The following is an 18,046-nucleotide window of genomic DNA, read 5'->3' on the forward strand; positions in this document are numbered from 1 at the left end:
CTACCTATATGAGTTGTGTCTGTTATTAGGGGTCTGATGATGAAGACCAAAGTCAATTAAGGGAACTCCTTACGGTTTACGGTAGCTACCTTGTGCTTGGGCTTGATTAATTTGTATTGCTGAGAATTTTGTACCAAGATGGGTTGTGACTGTCATTAGGGGTCTGATGTATTCGTTTGAGATGAAATTTTACACTAAAAATGGAAAAATAATAAAAATTTTAGTAAAAAAAATACAACCGACTTCAAAACCTAAAAACGTACCCACTAAACTAAAAAGCGAAAAATAACATCATAATATGTTCTACCTGCTGATCAGTATGAAGGCGGTGCTTAGCTGGTGTTGTCTTTACGTCAAAACCTTCATGAAGTTCAAAGCTAGGTATCCTGAAAAATATAATGTAGAGCACAGGTATTTTTGCACAGTGGGTGGGATCTAGGGCGGGCGATAGTATTAATCGCTTCGAATTGAGCAGCTCGCATAATTATGATAGAACTTCACGTACAGGTAAGTTCGTTTTATCATTAATTATGCCTCGCTGCTCAATTCTCGCGATTAATATTTACTTGTAGATGTTTAAAGCTAGAGTGCAAAAACTGTGCTCTATCAGGGTTAATAAGTATAAGGATAAGTTAAGGATTATTTTACTAATGATTAATAACAGATACAATCTCGAATACAAACTAAGATGTATCTAGCAATGTATGTAGTACCTATTACAATTGATATACTAGAAGTATATCTATAAACGAGATATTTAATATAATAAAGATCTAACAAGATAAATCAGTAACTTATTAAGTATGAAGAACTGAACAACCAAAAGGATCATTATAATTTGAGACAATTTCTCTACTACGAGTTTAATACAACTCGCAAAGACTGTTGAAGTCGTGCTCCGCCCAGCGGTTTTAGGCATTAAGTCTACGTTAACTCGCATCTTTCGCTTTGGAAGCATGGCGTGTGTGAGCTTAACACGCTAGTGTCTACACCACTCTTGTAGACCACGTCTTTTATCCAGTGACTTAAGGTTTAACTAGTAACATTTGTATAGGATTCCTGTAACTAAGAAAAAGATTATCACTTCCAGGTTTCCTAAGAGAAACAGTCTTATCTTTATAAGAACATAAAGTACACGCAGGACATATTTCAGGGTTTTCATTAAAAAATGGTAATTTTAACAATGGATTTTAAAGGTATTAGGCCTTGATGTTTTAATTTAATCTGAAATTTTAATGGTTATGTAATCAGATTGAAATATAATATTTTTCAATTGATTTTTTGAAAACGTTTGAGCTGTCACTACAGCTAATAAACGTATCATTTTAAATGACAAACTAAAAATTTAATTAAAATACATTGTTTGTATAAAATATCTACAATCCAAAGGAAATCGTATTTAGGTTTAGGAGGACGGGATTTTAATACACCATTCATCTCCTCGCTATTCTATCGTCGTCTATAAATTGTTTCCCAAGACGAAATATAAAGCTGATTTACAACAGTTAAGGCTACCATATTGATAACCTATATTAAAACGCTTTGTAAAAAAATACAAAACATTTGGACTAGATGCCTGTAATAAATATTTTGGATGTTGCAAAATTTATACTCCAATTTAAAATAGCAATCATACTGTTTTACACTGCTGAGGGGGGCGGAACACTGATGTGTATATGTGTAATTAAGAAGATTCTTAATAAAGTTTGCCTTATAAGGTCGCAGCCGCCAGGATAAGGCTTTTTTGAAGTTTGTGTTACGACCCATAGCTTTGTCTGTAATAATTTTATTCAAAGTTTTTAATAATATAACAAAAAGAGGGAAAGCATAAAAGAAAAAATGACCAATCAGTTGTGAAAGTATCAATGTGAAGGCATAAGAATCAGCTTTCCAAAAAATATATTTATCTCATTTAGAATGCGATCTTATAGCAAAAATATCTATTTTAGGCATCCCAAAATGTTAATAATTTTAGAAAAACATAGGGTTCCAGTTCACACTCTGTATGAGTTTTATTTTTATACAACTAGGCAACTATAGCGTTTTATATTTTTTCCATTAACCACTTTAAAGTACTACAACTGGATGAAGGTCTGGAGTCGATCTGATGATGGAGCCGAAACACACACGAGGGAACTCCTAAACGATTTACAGTAGCTACCTTGTGATTGGGCTTGATCGATTTCTATTGATGAGATCTTCCCACCTACATGGGTTATGAGGTCTGATGATGAAGACGAAGGACAGGTACTGGATCTCCCGAACGATTTACTGTAGCTACCTTGTGATTGGGCTTGATCGATTCCTATTGATGAGATCTTCCCACCTACATGGGTTATGAGGTCTGATGATGAAGACGAAGGACAGGTACTGGATCTCCCGAACGATTTACAGTAGCTACCTTGTGATTGGGCTTGATCGATTCCTATTAATGAGATCTTCCCACATGAAGGAAGGAAGGAAGGACATGTACTGGAACTCCTCAACGGTTAACAGTAGCTACCTTGTGATTGGGCTGTTTTATAACGACTAGTAGCTACATACCTTTGGCGCTAGATCAATATCTAGCATGATTTCACTAAAAATGGAAAAATAAAAAATTTTAATAAAAAAAAACATACATCATCGGGCTAGCACCGCCTTCAAACTGATCATCAATTAGAACATAATATGATATATATGATATATAGAACTTAGTATGATGTTATTTTTCGCTTTTTAGTTTAGTCAGTATTTTTGAAGTCGGTTGAATTTTTTTTATTAAAATTTTTTGAAATTCTTTTTTTCTACTAATATTAGTCTTAAAATCGTAAAGTAATCGGTGGATTACTATAGATACCTACTACAAACCACCGCAAAAAACAATCACCAAACAATACAATGTCAACACAAAACAGATAAATAATATGCACAAAATAACCAAATATTATCAAATTTACGTTTATTTCGGACTATTGATTTGTAGTATGTAGCCAATCTATAAGATATCTACAAATGGGTGGACAAGTCTTTCCCTCCGTTTATAATCCCGCCGGGGATAATATATCCACCGGCGTGCCCATGCTCGGAGAGTGGATAAAACGAGTGTGGGGGGATAAACGTTTTATCCTCTCCCCGTGGATAAAGTTCTCCCTTGCCCGTGCTAGCTCTGCAGATTAAATTTCCAATGTACTATAAAACTATTTTTCACTACTCTTGCTCAAAAACACTGCCATATTACCACTCCACAGCGGGGCTAAACAAGCATTTTAGCCTCTAGGGGCTAAAGTAATTTTGTTTTTTTAATTCTTGTCTGTTACGAGTACTAGCCAAGTACTAGCCAAGTACTAGCCTAAAAATGGTTCCATGCATCTCCTATTCTTCTGACAATTTATTTTTCTGTTGAGTGTTTCATTGCCATTGTTTGCCCTAGATACACATATTCATCAATCGCGTATCTATTGGATATATTTTCTTTTATTCCGTTTGTCATAGTTTTAGTTTTTTGTAAATTCATACTCAATCCTACTTTCGGACTTTTACTATCCAGTTCATTCAGCTTTAGCATATAAAAAGCTTAGGAGATACGGGGTCACCCTGACGTACGAATCTTCCTATTTTGATTTCCCTCCGTTTCTAGGTTTATTTTTGCTTTACTGTTAGCATAAACGTTCTTTAGTATCCTTATACATTTGTTTTCCGAACCGAAGATATCCCGGACGTCAGCCTATACGAGATTAGTGTGGAGGTGAGGACGGAATCACAGCAGAACTCCTGAAAGCGGGTGGAAAACCGATACTTAAAGTCCTTCAGCGATTGTTCAATTCCGTCATTCACGAGGGCACGACGCCTGAGGCGTGGCATAGGATCGTGGTGGTTCTGTTCTTCAAAAAAGGTGACAACACCTTGCTGAAGAATTACAGACCCATCTCGCTGCTAAGCCATGTTTACAAATTGTTCTCGAGAGTCATTACGAATCGTCTCGCTAATAGGTTTGACGACTTCCAGCCTCCCGAACAAGCCGGTTTCCGAAAAGGCTTTAGTACCATAGACCACATCCATACGCTGCGGCAGGTTATACAGAAGACTCACGAGTATAACCAGACACTTTGCTTAGCGTTTGTGGACTATGAGAAAGCCTTCGATTCGGTGGAAACCTGGGCTGTGCTAAGGTCATTGCAGAGATGCCGAATTACAGGTATATCCAAGCGTTGAAGTGCTCGTACGAAAACGCCACTATGTCAGTCCGTATTCAGGATCAGACTACGAGGCCAATCCAGTTGCAGCGAGGAGTGCGTCAGGGAGATGTGATCTCTCCGAAGCTATTTACCGCCGCATTGGAAGACGTCTTTAAGTTGGAAGTTGGACGTTGGATGGACGTTGGGGTCCCAAAGTGCTGGAATGGCTACCCCGCACTAGTAAGCGCAGTGTTGGCCGACCCCCCACCAGGTGGACTGACGACATCAAGCGAGTCGCTGGGATTCGCTGGATGCAGGTGGCTCAGTGTCGTGATGTTTGGAAGTCCCTACAAAAGGCCTATGTCCTGCAGTGGACGTCCATCGGCTGATATGATGATGATGATGATGATACATTTGTTTTCAACGCTCTGGTTTTTCAGTGCATGCCATATTGTTTCATGTTCCAGTGAGTCGAATGCTTTGCTGAAATCGCGCGTCGCGTTATATATTGCGTATAATTGAAAGCAATGTATGGAGGCTAGCAGTCGTTGTCACGCCAAGTGAGCGTCCGGTCCGCGCGCAGGTGGCGCGGCTCGTGCGGCGCGGCGCGGCGCTGGCGCAGGCGGCGCGCCAGCACGAGTGCGCCGCGCTGTGGGGCTGGGCGCTGCGCCTGCGCGTGCGCCGCGACTCGCTGCTGCACGCCGACACCGGCGCCGCCGCCTGCGCGCTCACGCGCCTGCTGCTGGCCGCGCCCGCGCCGCGCCACCGCGACGTGCTGCGCGCCTTCGCGCTGCTGGCCGGCCGCCTGCCCGGCGCGCGCGCGCAGCTGGCCCGCCGCCCGGCGCCCGCGCGCCGCGCCGCCGCCGACCGCGCGTTGCGCTGCGCCGCGCTGCTGCTGCACCTGCTGCTGCGCACGGCGCCCGACGCGGCGGCGCGCGCGCGCGTGGGCCGGCGCGCGGCGCGGCTGGTGGCGGCCGACGTGCGCAGCGCGGCCGGCGACTCGCTGCTGCACCTGGCGGCGTCGCGGCTCACGGCGGACGAGTTCCCGTCGCCGCGGCTGGCGCGCGAGCTGCTGCGCGCGGGCGCGTCGGCGCGCGCCACCAACGCCGCGCGCTGCACGCCGCTGCACGTGGCGGCCGTGCCGCGCAACTTCTCCACGGAGCTGGTGGAGCTGCTGCTGGCGGGCGGCGCGCACCTGGACCAGCCCAACGCCTTCGGCGACTCGGCGGCCGAGCTGGTGCCGCTCAACCGCGCCAGCCGCGTGTGCCCGCTGCGGCACGTGTCGCTGGCGTGCCTGGCGGCGCGCGCCGTGCTGGCGGCCGGCGTGCCGCTGCCGCCCGGCGCGCTGCCCGCCACGCTGCGCGCCTTCCTCGACCTGCACCGCGCGTGAGCCGTGACCACGTTAGATAATAGACAATTGACACCTTGAAGGAAAACCGTTGTCAGCCGACTGCGGCACGTTCGTCAGTTGTTATCACAAAGATGTAAAGCATCATTAAGAGTACATTGTAAACTGCGAAAGTAATTTAAAAAAATAACACCTTAATATTGTCTTCGACGTCGAGTTGTGTGTTCAGGAAGTGTAAACACTACACAACGTCGAGTTGTGTGTTCAGGAAGTGTAAACACTACACAGGGTGCTCGGGAGTATTCCCGTAACTACAAGATGTTGACGGGTCCACTTTAAAGAACCGAACTGCATAAACTTTGTTTTCATACAAAGTAATTCAAATAACTCCGACTTCATGTGACACACGCCTTTTTTTTAATTCATGACAAGTTCAGATGATGCTGACAGTACTGGACCACATGTGGCGACGACTCTGTCATGTGCAGGGATTTACTGGATTACTTCAGGACATGTCGGATATTAGCACTTGCACTTTCTGATATTTCCAAGGTATGGATGCAGGCTGTATCTGACTTTGTCGATATCGACGATAGTTGCAACTTGCACTCCACACTTCAATAATTACCAGCATGTCCAGCGATAATTCCGTCATTTGTGGACCGATTTTGAAAATTCTTTTTTTTGTTTTGGAGGGTTTGATTCCAGGGTGGTCCCATTTTTTTCATGTCAGGATCTGATGATGGCATCCTGGAGAAATCGAGGGGAACTTTCGAAAATCGTAGAGACGGCTAGTGCGTTTGTTAGTGTTTCCATAAGGTATTTTAAACCACTACAATTTTATGAAGGTCTGGAGTTGGTCTGATGATGGAGCCGATACACAGACGATAGAACTCGTCAACGATTTACAGCAGGTACCTTTTGTTTGGGCTTAATTTATTTGTATTGATGAGAACTTTCCACCTAGATGGGTTGTGAGTGTATTAAGGGTCTGATGATGAAGACGAAGGACAGTGAAGAGAACTCGTCGACGGTTCACAGTAGCTACCTTGTGTTTGGACTTGATAAATTTGTATTGATGAGAACTTTCCACCTAGATGGGTTTTGACTATATTAGGGGTCTGGTGATGAAGACGAAGGATAGTTAAGGGAACTCCTCGACGGTTCACAGTAGCTACCTTGTGTTTTGACTTGATAATTTTGTATTGATGAGAACTTTCCACCTGGATAGATTGTGACTGTATTAGAGGTCTGGTGATGAAGATGAAGGAGAGTTAAGGGAACTCCTCGACGGTTCACAGTAGCTACCTTGTGTTTGGACTTGATAAATTTTATATTGATGAGAACTTTCCACCCATATGGATTGTGACTGCATATGGGGTCTGGTGATGAAGACGGAGGACAGTCAGTTCACAATCAGTAGGTGTGCTAACACTAAAAATTAAAAAATAAAAATTTTAATAAAAAAAATTCAACCGACTTCCAACTCAAAAATTAACCTAAACTAAAAAGCAAAAAATAACATCTTACCTATGTGCTACCTTCTGATCAGTTTGAAGGCGGTGCCAATCCAGTGTCATGTTTTAATTAAAGCCGTTTCTGAAAGAACCACAGAAATTGTGTAATTTAAACTACTTGAATTAAAACATCACTGGCTTGGCACCGCCTTCAAACTGATCAGAAGGTAGCACATAGGTAAGATGTTATTTTTTGCTTTTTAGTTTAGGTTAATTTTTGAGTTGGAAGTCGGTTGAATTTTTTTTATTAAAATTTTTATAAAACACATGTTTTCGTTCCATTTAAAGAAAATTAATTAAATACGTCTAGTATTTAATTAATTTTCCTTAAAGAATGTAACCCTAGAGTTATGGGAAATACTCCCGAGCACCCTGTAGCTACATAAATATATTGGTTTTAAACACAAAATTGTGTATGTATGCACTCAGTGTTGTAGCCTAATTCGGATCACTTATCGGTGATTTTGTAGTCACGTAACATATCTATAGTATAAAATAAATATATATATAGTCAGATGCTGCTACACCTAGCTACGTGTATAACCGTAAGCCTTCGTTTCACGTTAAACCTAAATCAAATATACGGCTACAAAAATAAATATTTTAGTATGTGACTTAAATTACCTACCAAAAGAAAACCACATTTAAGAACTAAATTTTATTTTATTTATTAGAATTTTTGCTAATAAGGATATTAAATGTAATATACAAAAAAAATCGTTTTCAAGAATAGGTATTTTAGAGGTAAGGTAAGGTAAGAATTACGAAGATGTGTGTAATTGTATTAGATATATGTATATTATGTATACCTAAATGATAAATAAAATAAAGCATAATAATTGTTATACAAGTCTTTTATTTACACGTAATGTTTTTATACAAATTAAGACATAAATATTTTTAATTGCAATACATTTGGCTGTAAGTTGTATCTCAATAATTTGTAGGTATTACTTGCTAGCAGCGTTGCCAATACCCTTTTTCTTATTTTACCGCAAATGAAAGCGAAATTCCCTGAAGAAAATAAAATAAAGGGAAAAATTAAAGTTCAAAATGAATATTATTCCAGAGCTTTTGGCATATTATCCTTACAATTTAGAAATAAAATAATTATACACAATTTAGCGCAAACTGGCAACACTGCTGCCTAACCTTACGAGATAGTACATCAATGATGTACGAGATGGCGTTAAAATCTTTTATGAAGAAAAATACGTTAGATAGATTTAAAAAAGCTAAACGGAATCAAAAATACAATATTTGGTCCCAATTTTCTGATCAGTTTCTGAGATCTCAAAATATACTTGACTAATTATACATACAATATAATATACTTATGTACAAAGACTGTTCGTTACAGAGACATGTTCGTTATAGAGACATTCCACGGATTCACAGCAGAGCGGAACTGACCTTTTTTTTATTCTTTACAAGTGAGCCCTTGACTACCTTCTCACCTGATGGTAAGTGATGATGCAGTCTAAGATGGAAGCGGGCTAACTTGTTAGGAGGCGGATGAAAATCCACACCCCTTTCGGTTTCTACGCGGCATCGCTACAACGCTTGGCGGTACGTCTTTGTCGGTAGGGTGGTAACTAGCCACGGTCCAGACGGACCTGGACCAATTAAGAAAATCTCAATTGGTCCAGCCGGGGATCGAACCCAGGACCTCCGTTTTGTAAATCCACCGCGCACATCACTGCGCCACGGAAGCTGTCAAAACCAGTTGTCGGTTGGAGCTCGTTTGTGACATATATATATTGTCTATTCCTAGCTCGTGCCGTTCTCCCGGTGCAGCCAAATTGTTACAGTACGGTGATAACTTTATGACGCTAAAGAACATCGAGAGTTTTAGGCATCAGCGGTAGCGTAGTAGGGCAGGGCAGCATACTTTATGTGCAACCTCGCAGCTTATTTCCGAGACGTCACCTATTACCTATTACAACTCCTACTCTACCCAGTCTATCGCTCCGTCTCGCTTCAACACTCAGTACAGTCTTCCCTCCGTCTCTTTACCTCACCACAATTGTTTCAATAAATACACTCTGAGCACGCTTGGAGCAAGGAGTCACGTCACACTCACTGAATTCCAGTTTATTGTCACAAAACACTTGCTCACTAGTTTAGTGTCACAATCTGACACAGTTAGTCGTGTGCGGCGTGGTCTGTCGCGTGACGTCAGCGGCGCAGCGCGAGCGAGACGGCTGCGAGCAGCAGCAGCGGCGCGAGCGAGACGGCTGCGGGCGGCGGCGCCGCGCTGCGGGCGACGTTGCGTCGATGGCGGTCCACCACAAAGATGCGGCCGCCCATGTCTGCAACAGCCGAGTGAACACGTGCGTTACGTAGGTATACTGAAGCCTCAGACCAATTATTGTATAGGACCTGCCTCACTAGACTTTACTTTTCTGTCAAAGTATATGATCAACGATCAAATGCGATTATAAAAACTGTCTCTATAAAATCGATGTTAAATAGTTGTAATCGTGTTGGTCGGTTAAAGAGCTCCGTAAAAATACCTTTTTGTGTAATTGAATTGTGTAAAAAACGGACAAAAACTTTTAGTTTAGTATAAGATATATACCAAATCTAAGCTCGTTTTCCTCAGAAAATGACAGACAATTTTGTTCGTGACTATGAGTGCTATACAGGTCCTTCTATAATTGGTCTGAGACTGAAGCCAGACTCATTGTGGATTTTTTATCAACAAACAAATTAAATCGAATGTAGAAAACGCATGCCATTTTATACCTTATTTATTTTAATTTATTTATTACATTTGCTCGTAAAGTATCGACAATTTCACCAACTTCAATATCGTAATGTATCTCAATACGCACTTGTCCGTAATGTAAAGTGAAATGCACATGTGCCGTAATGTAATATAAAATCTTTATCATCCGTCTAATAAGGAACGGTACTTTTTTAAATATTGGCAAAGAGTTTTTATGTCAGAAAAGTGCTCAACAAAATGATTTTGCTTTATGAATAAAATTAACTTTGTGAGATAATAATAATGTATAATAAAAATATATTTTTATTATTTTAATAATTTTGACAATCAATGTGAACCATGTACTTATCAAAAACACAAAAATATTAATTTACTTTATTAGTAATACTAGCTGTTTTTAGTGCATTTGTCTAAAAAAACAAACGCTGGTGTGCGCACTTGACAAGCATATCAAAATGTCGTCATAAGGAAAACAGGCAAAGATGCACATTTACTTTCAGAAAGTGTGTTCAAAGTGTGTTTTCTGAAAATGCGTTATAAAACGTCGTATGACATACGTGCGCTTTGATAATTACAGCCTCTGCTTCCTTACTACAATATCGCCTCGGCTGTAATTTTCAACTTACCGCACTTATATCATAATGTTCTAATAACTATTACTAATTTTTTTATAAAAAATATATCAACTACATTATTTAACTGTTCTAATTAATCAAAATTGTAGTTAATTTAAAAATTTGTTGCCGCCTCAGGTTGCCAGTGCGCGCAGCGGAGAGAGGCAGCGGAGCCGAGAAACGGATACATCTTACGATTTTTATTAAAAATGAAAAGATTCCGCTCCTCGTTAGTGTTGACCACTAAGCCCATTTAGGATTCGAACCGACATTCTCCGGTTCCGGAGGGTGTGGGTTCGAATCCGGTCCAGAGCATGCACTTTCAACTTTTCAGTTTGCATTTTAAGAAATTTAATATCACGTGTCTCAAACGGTAGGGAAGGAAAACATCATGAGGAAACCTGCATACCAGAGAATTTTCTTAATTCTCTGCGTGTGTGATGTCTGCCAATCCGCATTGGGCGAGCGTGGTGCTGTCATTGTGAGAGGAGACTCGAGCTCAGCAATGAGCCGAATATGAGTTGATATTGATGATGAATGACAATACAGATTAGCTATTAGTGGAGGTGAGTTCGTGAGCATCACCTACGGTGCAGGTGTGTGTGTGTGTGTGTGTGTGTGTGAGACGTCACGTCAACGGTGACGTCACGTGTGGCACAGAGAGAGCTGTACCTGCGTGCGTGAAGGAGTGGTAGTACACGCGGTCGGGCCACGAGGAGTTGGGCGTCACGGTGAGCGTGGCGGGCGCGCCGGCGCAGCGCCACACCAGGCTGCGGTTGAAGGCGCGGAACGTGTCGAAGCTGTCGCGGCGCGGGTCGTGGCCCGGCGCGAGCTCCGCGGCGCACAGCGCGCCCGCCGCCGTGGGGCTGAGCCGGCCGCGGCGCGTGGCGCGCGCGCCCGCCAGCACGCGCACGGCGCGCTGCTCCGCGTCCGCCAGCCGCTCCAGCCCGCCGTGCGGCTCGGCCGTGAGCACCAGCGGGTGGTACAGCGCGGCCGAGTGCGGGTCGGCGCCGCCCGCCACCAGGAACGTGTAGCCCAGCCCGCGCCGCAGCTGCAGGTCGGGCGCCAGCTGCCCGTTGACGTACCAGGCGCGCGCCGGCGCCGGGCCGCGCGCCGCCATCCCGCGCGCGCCGCCGGCCGGCCCCAGCGCGGCGCGGAACACGCGCAGCGCGGGGTCGAACAGCTGCGCGCGCTCCCAGGCGGCGGGCGCGCGGCGCGGCGCCGGCGCGAAGTCCACGCAGTCGTCGTCCGCCGCGGCGCCGCCCAGCACGAGCTGCACGTCGGCGCGCGGCCACAGGCGGTGGAAGGCGGGCTCGCGCGCGTGGTCGAGCGCGCCCACGGCCCAGACCACGAACACGGCGCGGTCCAGCGGCCACTCGCGGTCCGCGTCCTCCGCGGGCTGCAGGCTGCGCCGGTAGCTGACGACCGTGAGCCCGTCCTCGCGGCTGGCGCTGAACACCTGGTTGGAGTCGAGCCCGCCGACGCGCTCGTCGCGACACACGCCCTGCCAGCGCCCCAACACCTGGAACAAAAATTCAATATGATTATATATGAAGTTGTTATCGCGATCTCGGAATGGATAGTCTTCTTCCATTTGTTAAATAGTGAAAGTGAAATAGTTCATAAGTTCAGTGGGTGAGTTATCCGTATGGTCAGGCCATTGCATTGTTGGTTACATGGCTGGGAGGAAACACGAGCGGGGAAGGGTATTGGCTAGCTGTAAAAGACGTCTTTAATCCTGCTACTAGCGGTTGCCAGTCCGTGATCCTGCTCGTGCTTGACTACCTGCCCTGTGACAGATAATCTTGGTTTACCTACGTATGATAGTATCAGCGCTATACTTGATCAGTATTATAGTTAGAGGGTAGAACTGTATTAGCAAGTCAAGTGGTCGTTCCGGTAGCGATTGAAAGTGTTACTTTGTGTATCTGCCATCCTTGACAGTTGACACGTAAAGCTTAGAACCTGCTCTGAGAATTTAGTCTGCTCCACCGACTTACTCAACAAACAAACAAACAGACACAGCGCAGTACCTGCACGCACGGCGCCACAGCCGTCACGTTGTAGTCGGTGGCCAGCCCGCGCTGCAGCCGCGCGTCGAACCACGCCACCGCCACGTCCGCGCCCAGCATCTGCGAGCTCGTCGACGAGCCCGACACGCCGAACGCCATGTACTCGTCGTCGCCCAGGCGCGCCGCCAGCTGCAGCGTCACCTGCCCGCCGAACACCTCCCACGACACCTGCAAGTAGGGTTGCCCACATTTTTTCACAATAATATACTATTTTTAAGATTTAAGCTAAAATATAATACACTAAGGAAAATACAATACGTATCTATTTTCTTAATTATGAGAAAATACAATTATTTTCGTTTCTTATTTATTTCTAAAAACTACATTATTTGCACTTCTTGTATTTTTACAAAAATAATAGTGTCAAATGAATAAAAATTATGCTTAAGCTACTGAAGCCTAAAAAGCGCACAAGAAAATAGTAGATTGTTAACCGATGGTGGAAAGAATCAATTCCTGAGGTATTTAAACGAGCACGAGCGTAGCGAGGGCGGCTTTAGTACGAGTAGGAATTGATTATTTTACCCTACACACAAATATACACATACACACGCACAAAAATTAATTTATTTGTGTTTGATATTGTTCTACGAATACACCTTTCTTGTTTTTGCCTACTACAGATTATCTTAATTTTAATAAGTAACACTAATGGGAATCCACTGGCTCCCAAGATACAGTTACAGCTAGTTTGGGACCAGGGATCTACTCTATTATTGTATTACAAATTTGTTACTGATGATCTTGTGATCAATAAATAATTTTAATTTTTTTTTATTTTTTCCACCCAATACCTAGATCAAAACAACACTACTTTCCGAGTATGAGAAATGAAAAATTTCTTTGTAGGTACCTACAATACAATGCTATATATATATATATATGACAGAACGGTTGGCAACCCTACCTGGAAGTCGCGGTGCAGCTGTCGGCAGCGCGGCAGCGTGGCGCGGCGGGCGCGCGCGCGCACGGGCGCCGGCGGCACGTTGAGCGCGTCGGGCACGAGCACGGCGGCCAGGCTGGCGCGCGCGCGCACGTCGTACACGGCCAGCCAGTCCACCTCGAACGCCGTGCGCCCGCCGGGCAGCGTGAGGCGCACGTCCTCGCCGGAGTACGCGCGCAGCGGCTCCAGGTAGCCGTCCTCGTCGGGCACCTGTTCGTTGTTCGTTTGTTTATTGAACGACAGCAGATATCGTAGCAACTGGTTTAGTGTAATTACTTCATTGAATTACGAATACGGAAATTATCATTTGGTGACCGAGAGGTAGTGATCTGTTAAACTAAACAATGGAGTTCTTATTGTATCTATTCCACTCTATTGTAAAGATACGGCCTGGGTATAGTTTTGTATTTTGGTGCCCGTTGTCCTTAAATGTGGTCAAATAATCTTTATTTCCCTTGAAAATTTTACATTCACTTACAGAGAAACAACTATAAATAGATGTTAATAAACTATTTTACAATCAGCTCGAAACAAACAATTTTTTTCCTTCTACCTACAGAAATGTATTTAACGATTTGGCATTCTTCACATTCGTAGGTAATTTATTATGAACTAGCGGTAGAATTCAGTTTTTCACAAATTCCGCTGGAACCTTGGATTTTTCCGGGATGAAAAGTAGCCTATGTGTTAATACAGAGTAAAATCTATTTCCATTCCAAATTTCAGCCAAATCGCTTCTGTAGCCGCAGCGTAAAAGAGGAACAAACATACTTACACACTTGCACACTTACACACAAACTATCGCCTTTATAATATTAGTGTGATGTGATTTGCACGCCTTCAAATTTTATGTCTCTTACCGAGACAAGTCTTTTGATGCGGTAACAAAATGTGGTCCTTTCCACTTAAATGCTAAACAGTTTGATAATAAAAAAATAAGAACAATGTGACCTTAAGGCCGCGCGACGAAGGCTGCGGCCCCACGCCCGTCCAGAAGTACACCTCGTCGCCGGCGCCGTCGTACCGGAAGTCCGGGATGACGAGCGTGGCGGCGTCCACGAAGCGCACGGGCCCGCTGGCCAGGCGCGCGCCGGGCGCCGCCACCAGCGGCGTGAGCGTGCGCTCCGCGGGCGCCTCGAACTCGTCGGGCACGTACACGTCGCCGAACGCGCTCTGCGCCGCCAGGTCGTACACGGCCAGCCACGCCACGCGCGCCACGCGCTTGCCGTCGGGCAGCCGCAGCCGCACCTGCCGACCGACCGACCGACCGACACACACATTAGCGACGTCGACAACGAGTTACGCGTGTTCATATATAAACACGTTCTGACGGCCTCCGTGGCGCAGTGGTATGCGCGGTGGATTTACAAAACGGAGGTCCTGGGTTCGACCCTCGGCTGGGCAGATTAAGATTTTCTTAATTAGTCCAGGTCTGGCTGGTGGGAGGCTTTGGCCGTGGCTAGTTACCACCCTACCGACAAAGACGTACCGCCAAGCGATTTAGCGTTCCGGCACGATGCCGTGTAGAAACCGAAAGGGGTGTGGATTTTCATCCTCCTCCTAACAAGTTAGCCCGCTTCCATCTTAGACTGCATCATCACTTACCATCAGGTGAGATTGTAGTCAAGGGCTAACTTGTAAGGAATAAAAAAAAAAATCTTTATACACGTCGAATTGATGACCTTCTCTCAGTTATTCGTCGGTTGAAAATTTCATTTGGTGTAGGTGTTATTTTATTTTATTACGAACCAAAGTGTGTCTTTATTCACCCAACAACAAATACATATTAAAATTAATTAAAATTAAAAATTACAGTAGAGGATCTCAGAATAAGACGACTTCACTGAACTGGTTCTTGGATGAAAAGTTTTGTATATCAATCTACCGCAGTAGAAATGATATGCGTTTTCCACATAAATTTTTAATTTGTTTGTTGATTTCAATCCAGTTTGGCTTTAGATACTTCTTGTATTGCGCTTGGTGGTGCCGCGCTGGTCGGGCACGACGTGGCCCAGCGCACCGGCCGCGCCAGGCGCCGCCCACGGGTGTACATATGTGCCCGCTGGAGCTCACCTCCTCGTTGTTGTACCGCTCCAGCACGTTGGTGGTGCCGCGCTGGTCGGGCACGATGAAGCCCAGCGGGCCCGGCCGGCCCGAGTCGCCGGCCCAGAAGTACGTGTCGTCGCCGGTGCCGTCGTAGTTGAAGTCCACCAGCAGCAGCGTCCACTCGTCCACCGCGTACACCTCGCCCGACACCTGCCGACCGCGACACTAGTGCTATATATTCTTACAATAGTCGTCAGTAAATAAGATCGAGAATTGAGATGTCTGTATATCTGTCAATAGTTACCAAATCATTAACAAGCTATTTAAAATTGTTGTCTCTATTGAAATACTACCGGACGCCCGCGACTTTGTCTAAATCAAATTCAGTTTCAAAATTTTTACCATTACCGCGGAAACCATGGATTTATTTCGGGATAAAAAGAACCTTTACGATGCTTAACTATATTGAAATTTAAAATAACCTGTTTTATATTTTATTAAAAATCCCATTAGATAAAAATAAAAAAAGATTTGTGTTTTAGTATCATTTGTTAGTAAGTACTTTATAATATAAGTGCGGTAAGTTGAAAATTACAGCCGAGGCGATGTTGTAGTAAGGAAGCAGAGGCTGTAACTATCAAAGTGTACGTATGACATACGACGTTTTATTACACATTTGCGAGGAAACACACTTTGACACACTTTCTGAAAATGAATTTGCATCTTTGCCTGTTTTCCGTATGATGACATTTTGATACGCTTGTCATTTTTGCACACACAGCGCAGTGCGTTCGTTTTTTTAGTTTTTAGGGAAATGCACCAAAAATAGCCAGCATTAGAGTTTGACTAATGAAAGTAGAGACTGAAATCACACACCAAATTTAAAAAAATACGGGGTAAATTCTAAAATTATAGTGCAAATATTGGAATAACTGAGTTTAATACTTAAAGTATAGGTAGTAATGTATTCACAAACAAATAATAATTTAAACAAATTATGGAAACGCATGTTTTTTTAATTTGTTTAAATGATTTTTTAAAGGCGGGCGATTTCAGTCTACGTTCATTAGCCAGACTCTACTAATAAAGTAAAATAATATTTTTGTGTTTCTGTTACAAATAAATGGTTGTCATTTATTGTTAAAATTATTAAAATGAAAGAATAAAATGTTTTTTTTCGTTATATTTTATCTCAGTTCGTTGATGACAATGATAAAAGTTTTATATTACATTACAGCAAACATTACAATTGACGTTTGTGTACTTTACATTACGGCAAATGTGCGTAATGAGATACATTACAATATTGAAATTGGTGAATTAAGAGACTTTACGAGCAAATGTGTCATAAATAGCTTTAAGCACTTGAGAAAACATTAGAAAATACACACAGACACTTCAATGTTCAATTGATAGAAAATCAATAAAGATATGAAACATTTTATAAATCAAAATCCTGTAGTGTATTTATTTTGTTTTGATAGATGGCGCTATTTGGAAGTAAATAAACAATATAGAGTACAGTATATTATTGTGATGATACTACTTCCTGTCTGTGACTCTGACTGGACAAGTGGACACAGATCATAGAAAACGCCGAAGCGGCTAAAGCTATTAAATTAATTCCGTGCTGACAATACTACCACACCGCACATACTCTACCATACTTACCTTCTAAAGTTCTAAACTCAAGTATAACTCTAATCTCTAATCTATTCATAAGTATAACTCTAAAATATTCAAAAAACACCAAAACATAATAAATAATTAATACTCATTGTGAATTAGTGAAGGATCAGTCACCAAATAAACCAGTTTCTTAATTATCAAAGGTTAAATAGTAAGTACATTATATAAATGAGTGCAAGTATTAGTAATCCGTACCTACAAGTATTTCGACAGTCGATTCGATACAGTTCAGAGCTGTCGGGTGAGTCAAGGTATGCCACGGTCAAACACAGGCACAGACCAGTGAAAGTTTATCATATCTATTACTAGGTAGGTATATGATGAACACTAACCTGATGATGGTAGGAGTTCAGTTTGCCGATGTACTTGCCTCGGTACGGCCCCGTGTCGTCCTGACTGGAACAGCCTGGAATTTATAACAAAAATAACTCGTTGAGAACGGAAAGAGAAAGTTTAGTAGTCCAGTATTCTCTGCGGCATCCTCACCTCGCGCCAGGACGGCCAGCAGTAAGACGTACGGGAACATCGTACAAACTTTGCGATTCACGTATTATTTAACTTCACATTTGGGTGGAACTTTAAAAACACTCGACGATAGTTTCCGGTTGTGTAGCGACTGGCATGTCGCGCGTCGTGCCGTGCTGAGACGCAGCGCGGGCGAGGCCGGCGTCGACCAATGGCGGGACAGATACTTTCACTTTTCATTGTGAGCGTAAAGGAAAACGCATAAGGTTGTACTTTTAGTGATGCCAGCGCTGGAAACAGTTAATATATTGCAAATGGCAACATTTTACAACTATGTAAAATGTAAGCACTAAAACACTTTAAGACATGTTAAAAGGTCGCCAATTATTTTCGTTTTATATTGCAAGCGTATAGGAAAACGCATTAAATTATACTAAAATGTCAGCATTGAAATCGGAGTTATT

At 43.3% G+C, this 18,046-nt stretch overlaps 2 protein-coding genes across 2 annotated transcripts in view; one reads left to right on the forward strand and one right to left on the reverse strand.

Annotated features, from left to right (window-relative positions):
* LOC112050149 (protein fem-1 homolog CG6966) overlaps positions 1–7,872 on the forward strand; it is a 23,375-nt gene extending 15,503 nt beyond the window's left edge. The window contains exon 3 of the mRNA XM_052889147.1: positions 4,741–7,872. Within this exon, the coding sequence (XP_052745107.1) occupies positions 4,741–5,547 (807 nt within the window). The 3' untranslated portion in view covers positions 5,548–7,872. The remainder of the gene's footprint in view (positions 1–4,740) is intronic.
* Positions 7,859–17,790, reverse strand: LOC112050158 (protein Skeletor, isoforms B/C). Its single transcript, XM_024088342.2, has 8 exons — positions 17,604–17,790; positions 17,450–17,523; positions 15,456–15,638; positions 14,334–14,630; positions 13,347–13,592; positions 12,401–12,607; positions 11,040–11,889; positions 7,859–9,334 (listed from the first exon to the last, which is right to left on the reverse strand). Exons 1-8 carry the CDS (start codon positions 17,641–17,643, stop codon positions 9,201–9,203), a joined length of 2,031 nt encoding a protein of 676 aa, XP_023944110.2. The 5' UTR covers positions 17,644–17,790; the 3' UTR covers positions 7,859–9,200.
* Between the last annotated feature and the right edge of the window lie 256 nt (positions 17,791–18,046).

This window comes from Bicyclus anynana, chromosome 24, assembly GCF_947172395.1.
Source record: "Bicyclus anynana chromosome 24, ilBicAnyn1.1, whole genome shotgun sequence".
NCBI lineage: Eukaryota > Metazoa > Arthropoda > Insecta > Lepidoptera > Nymphalidae > Bicyclus > Bicyclus anynana.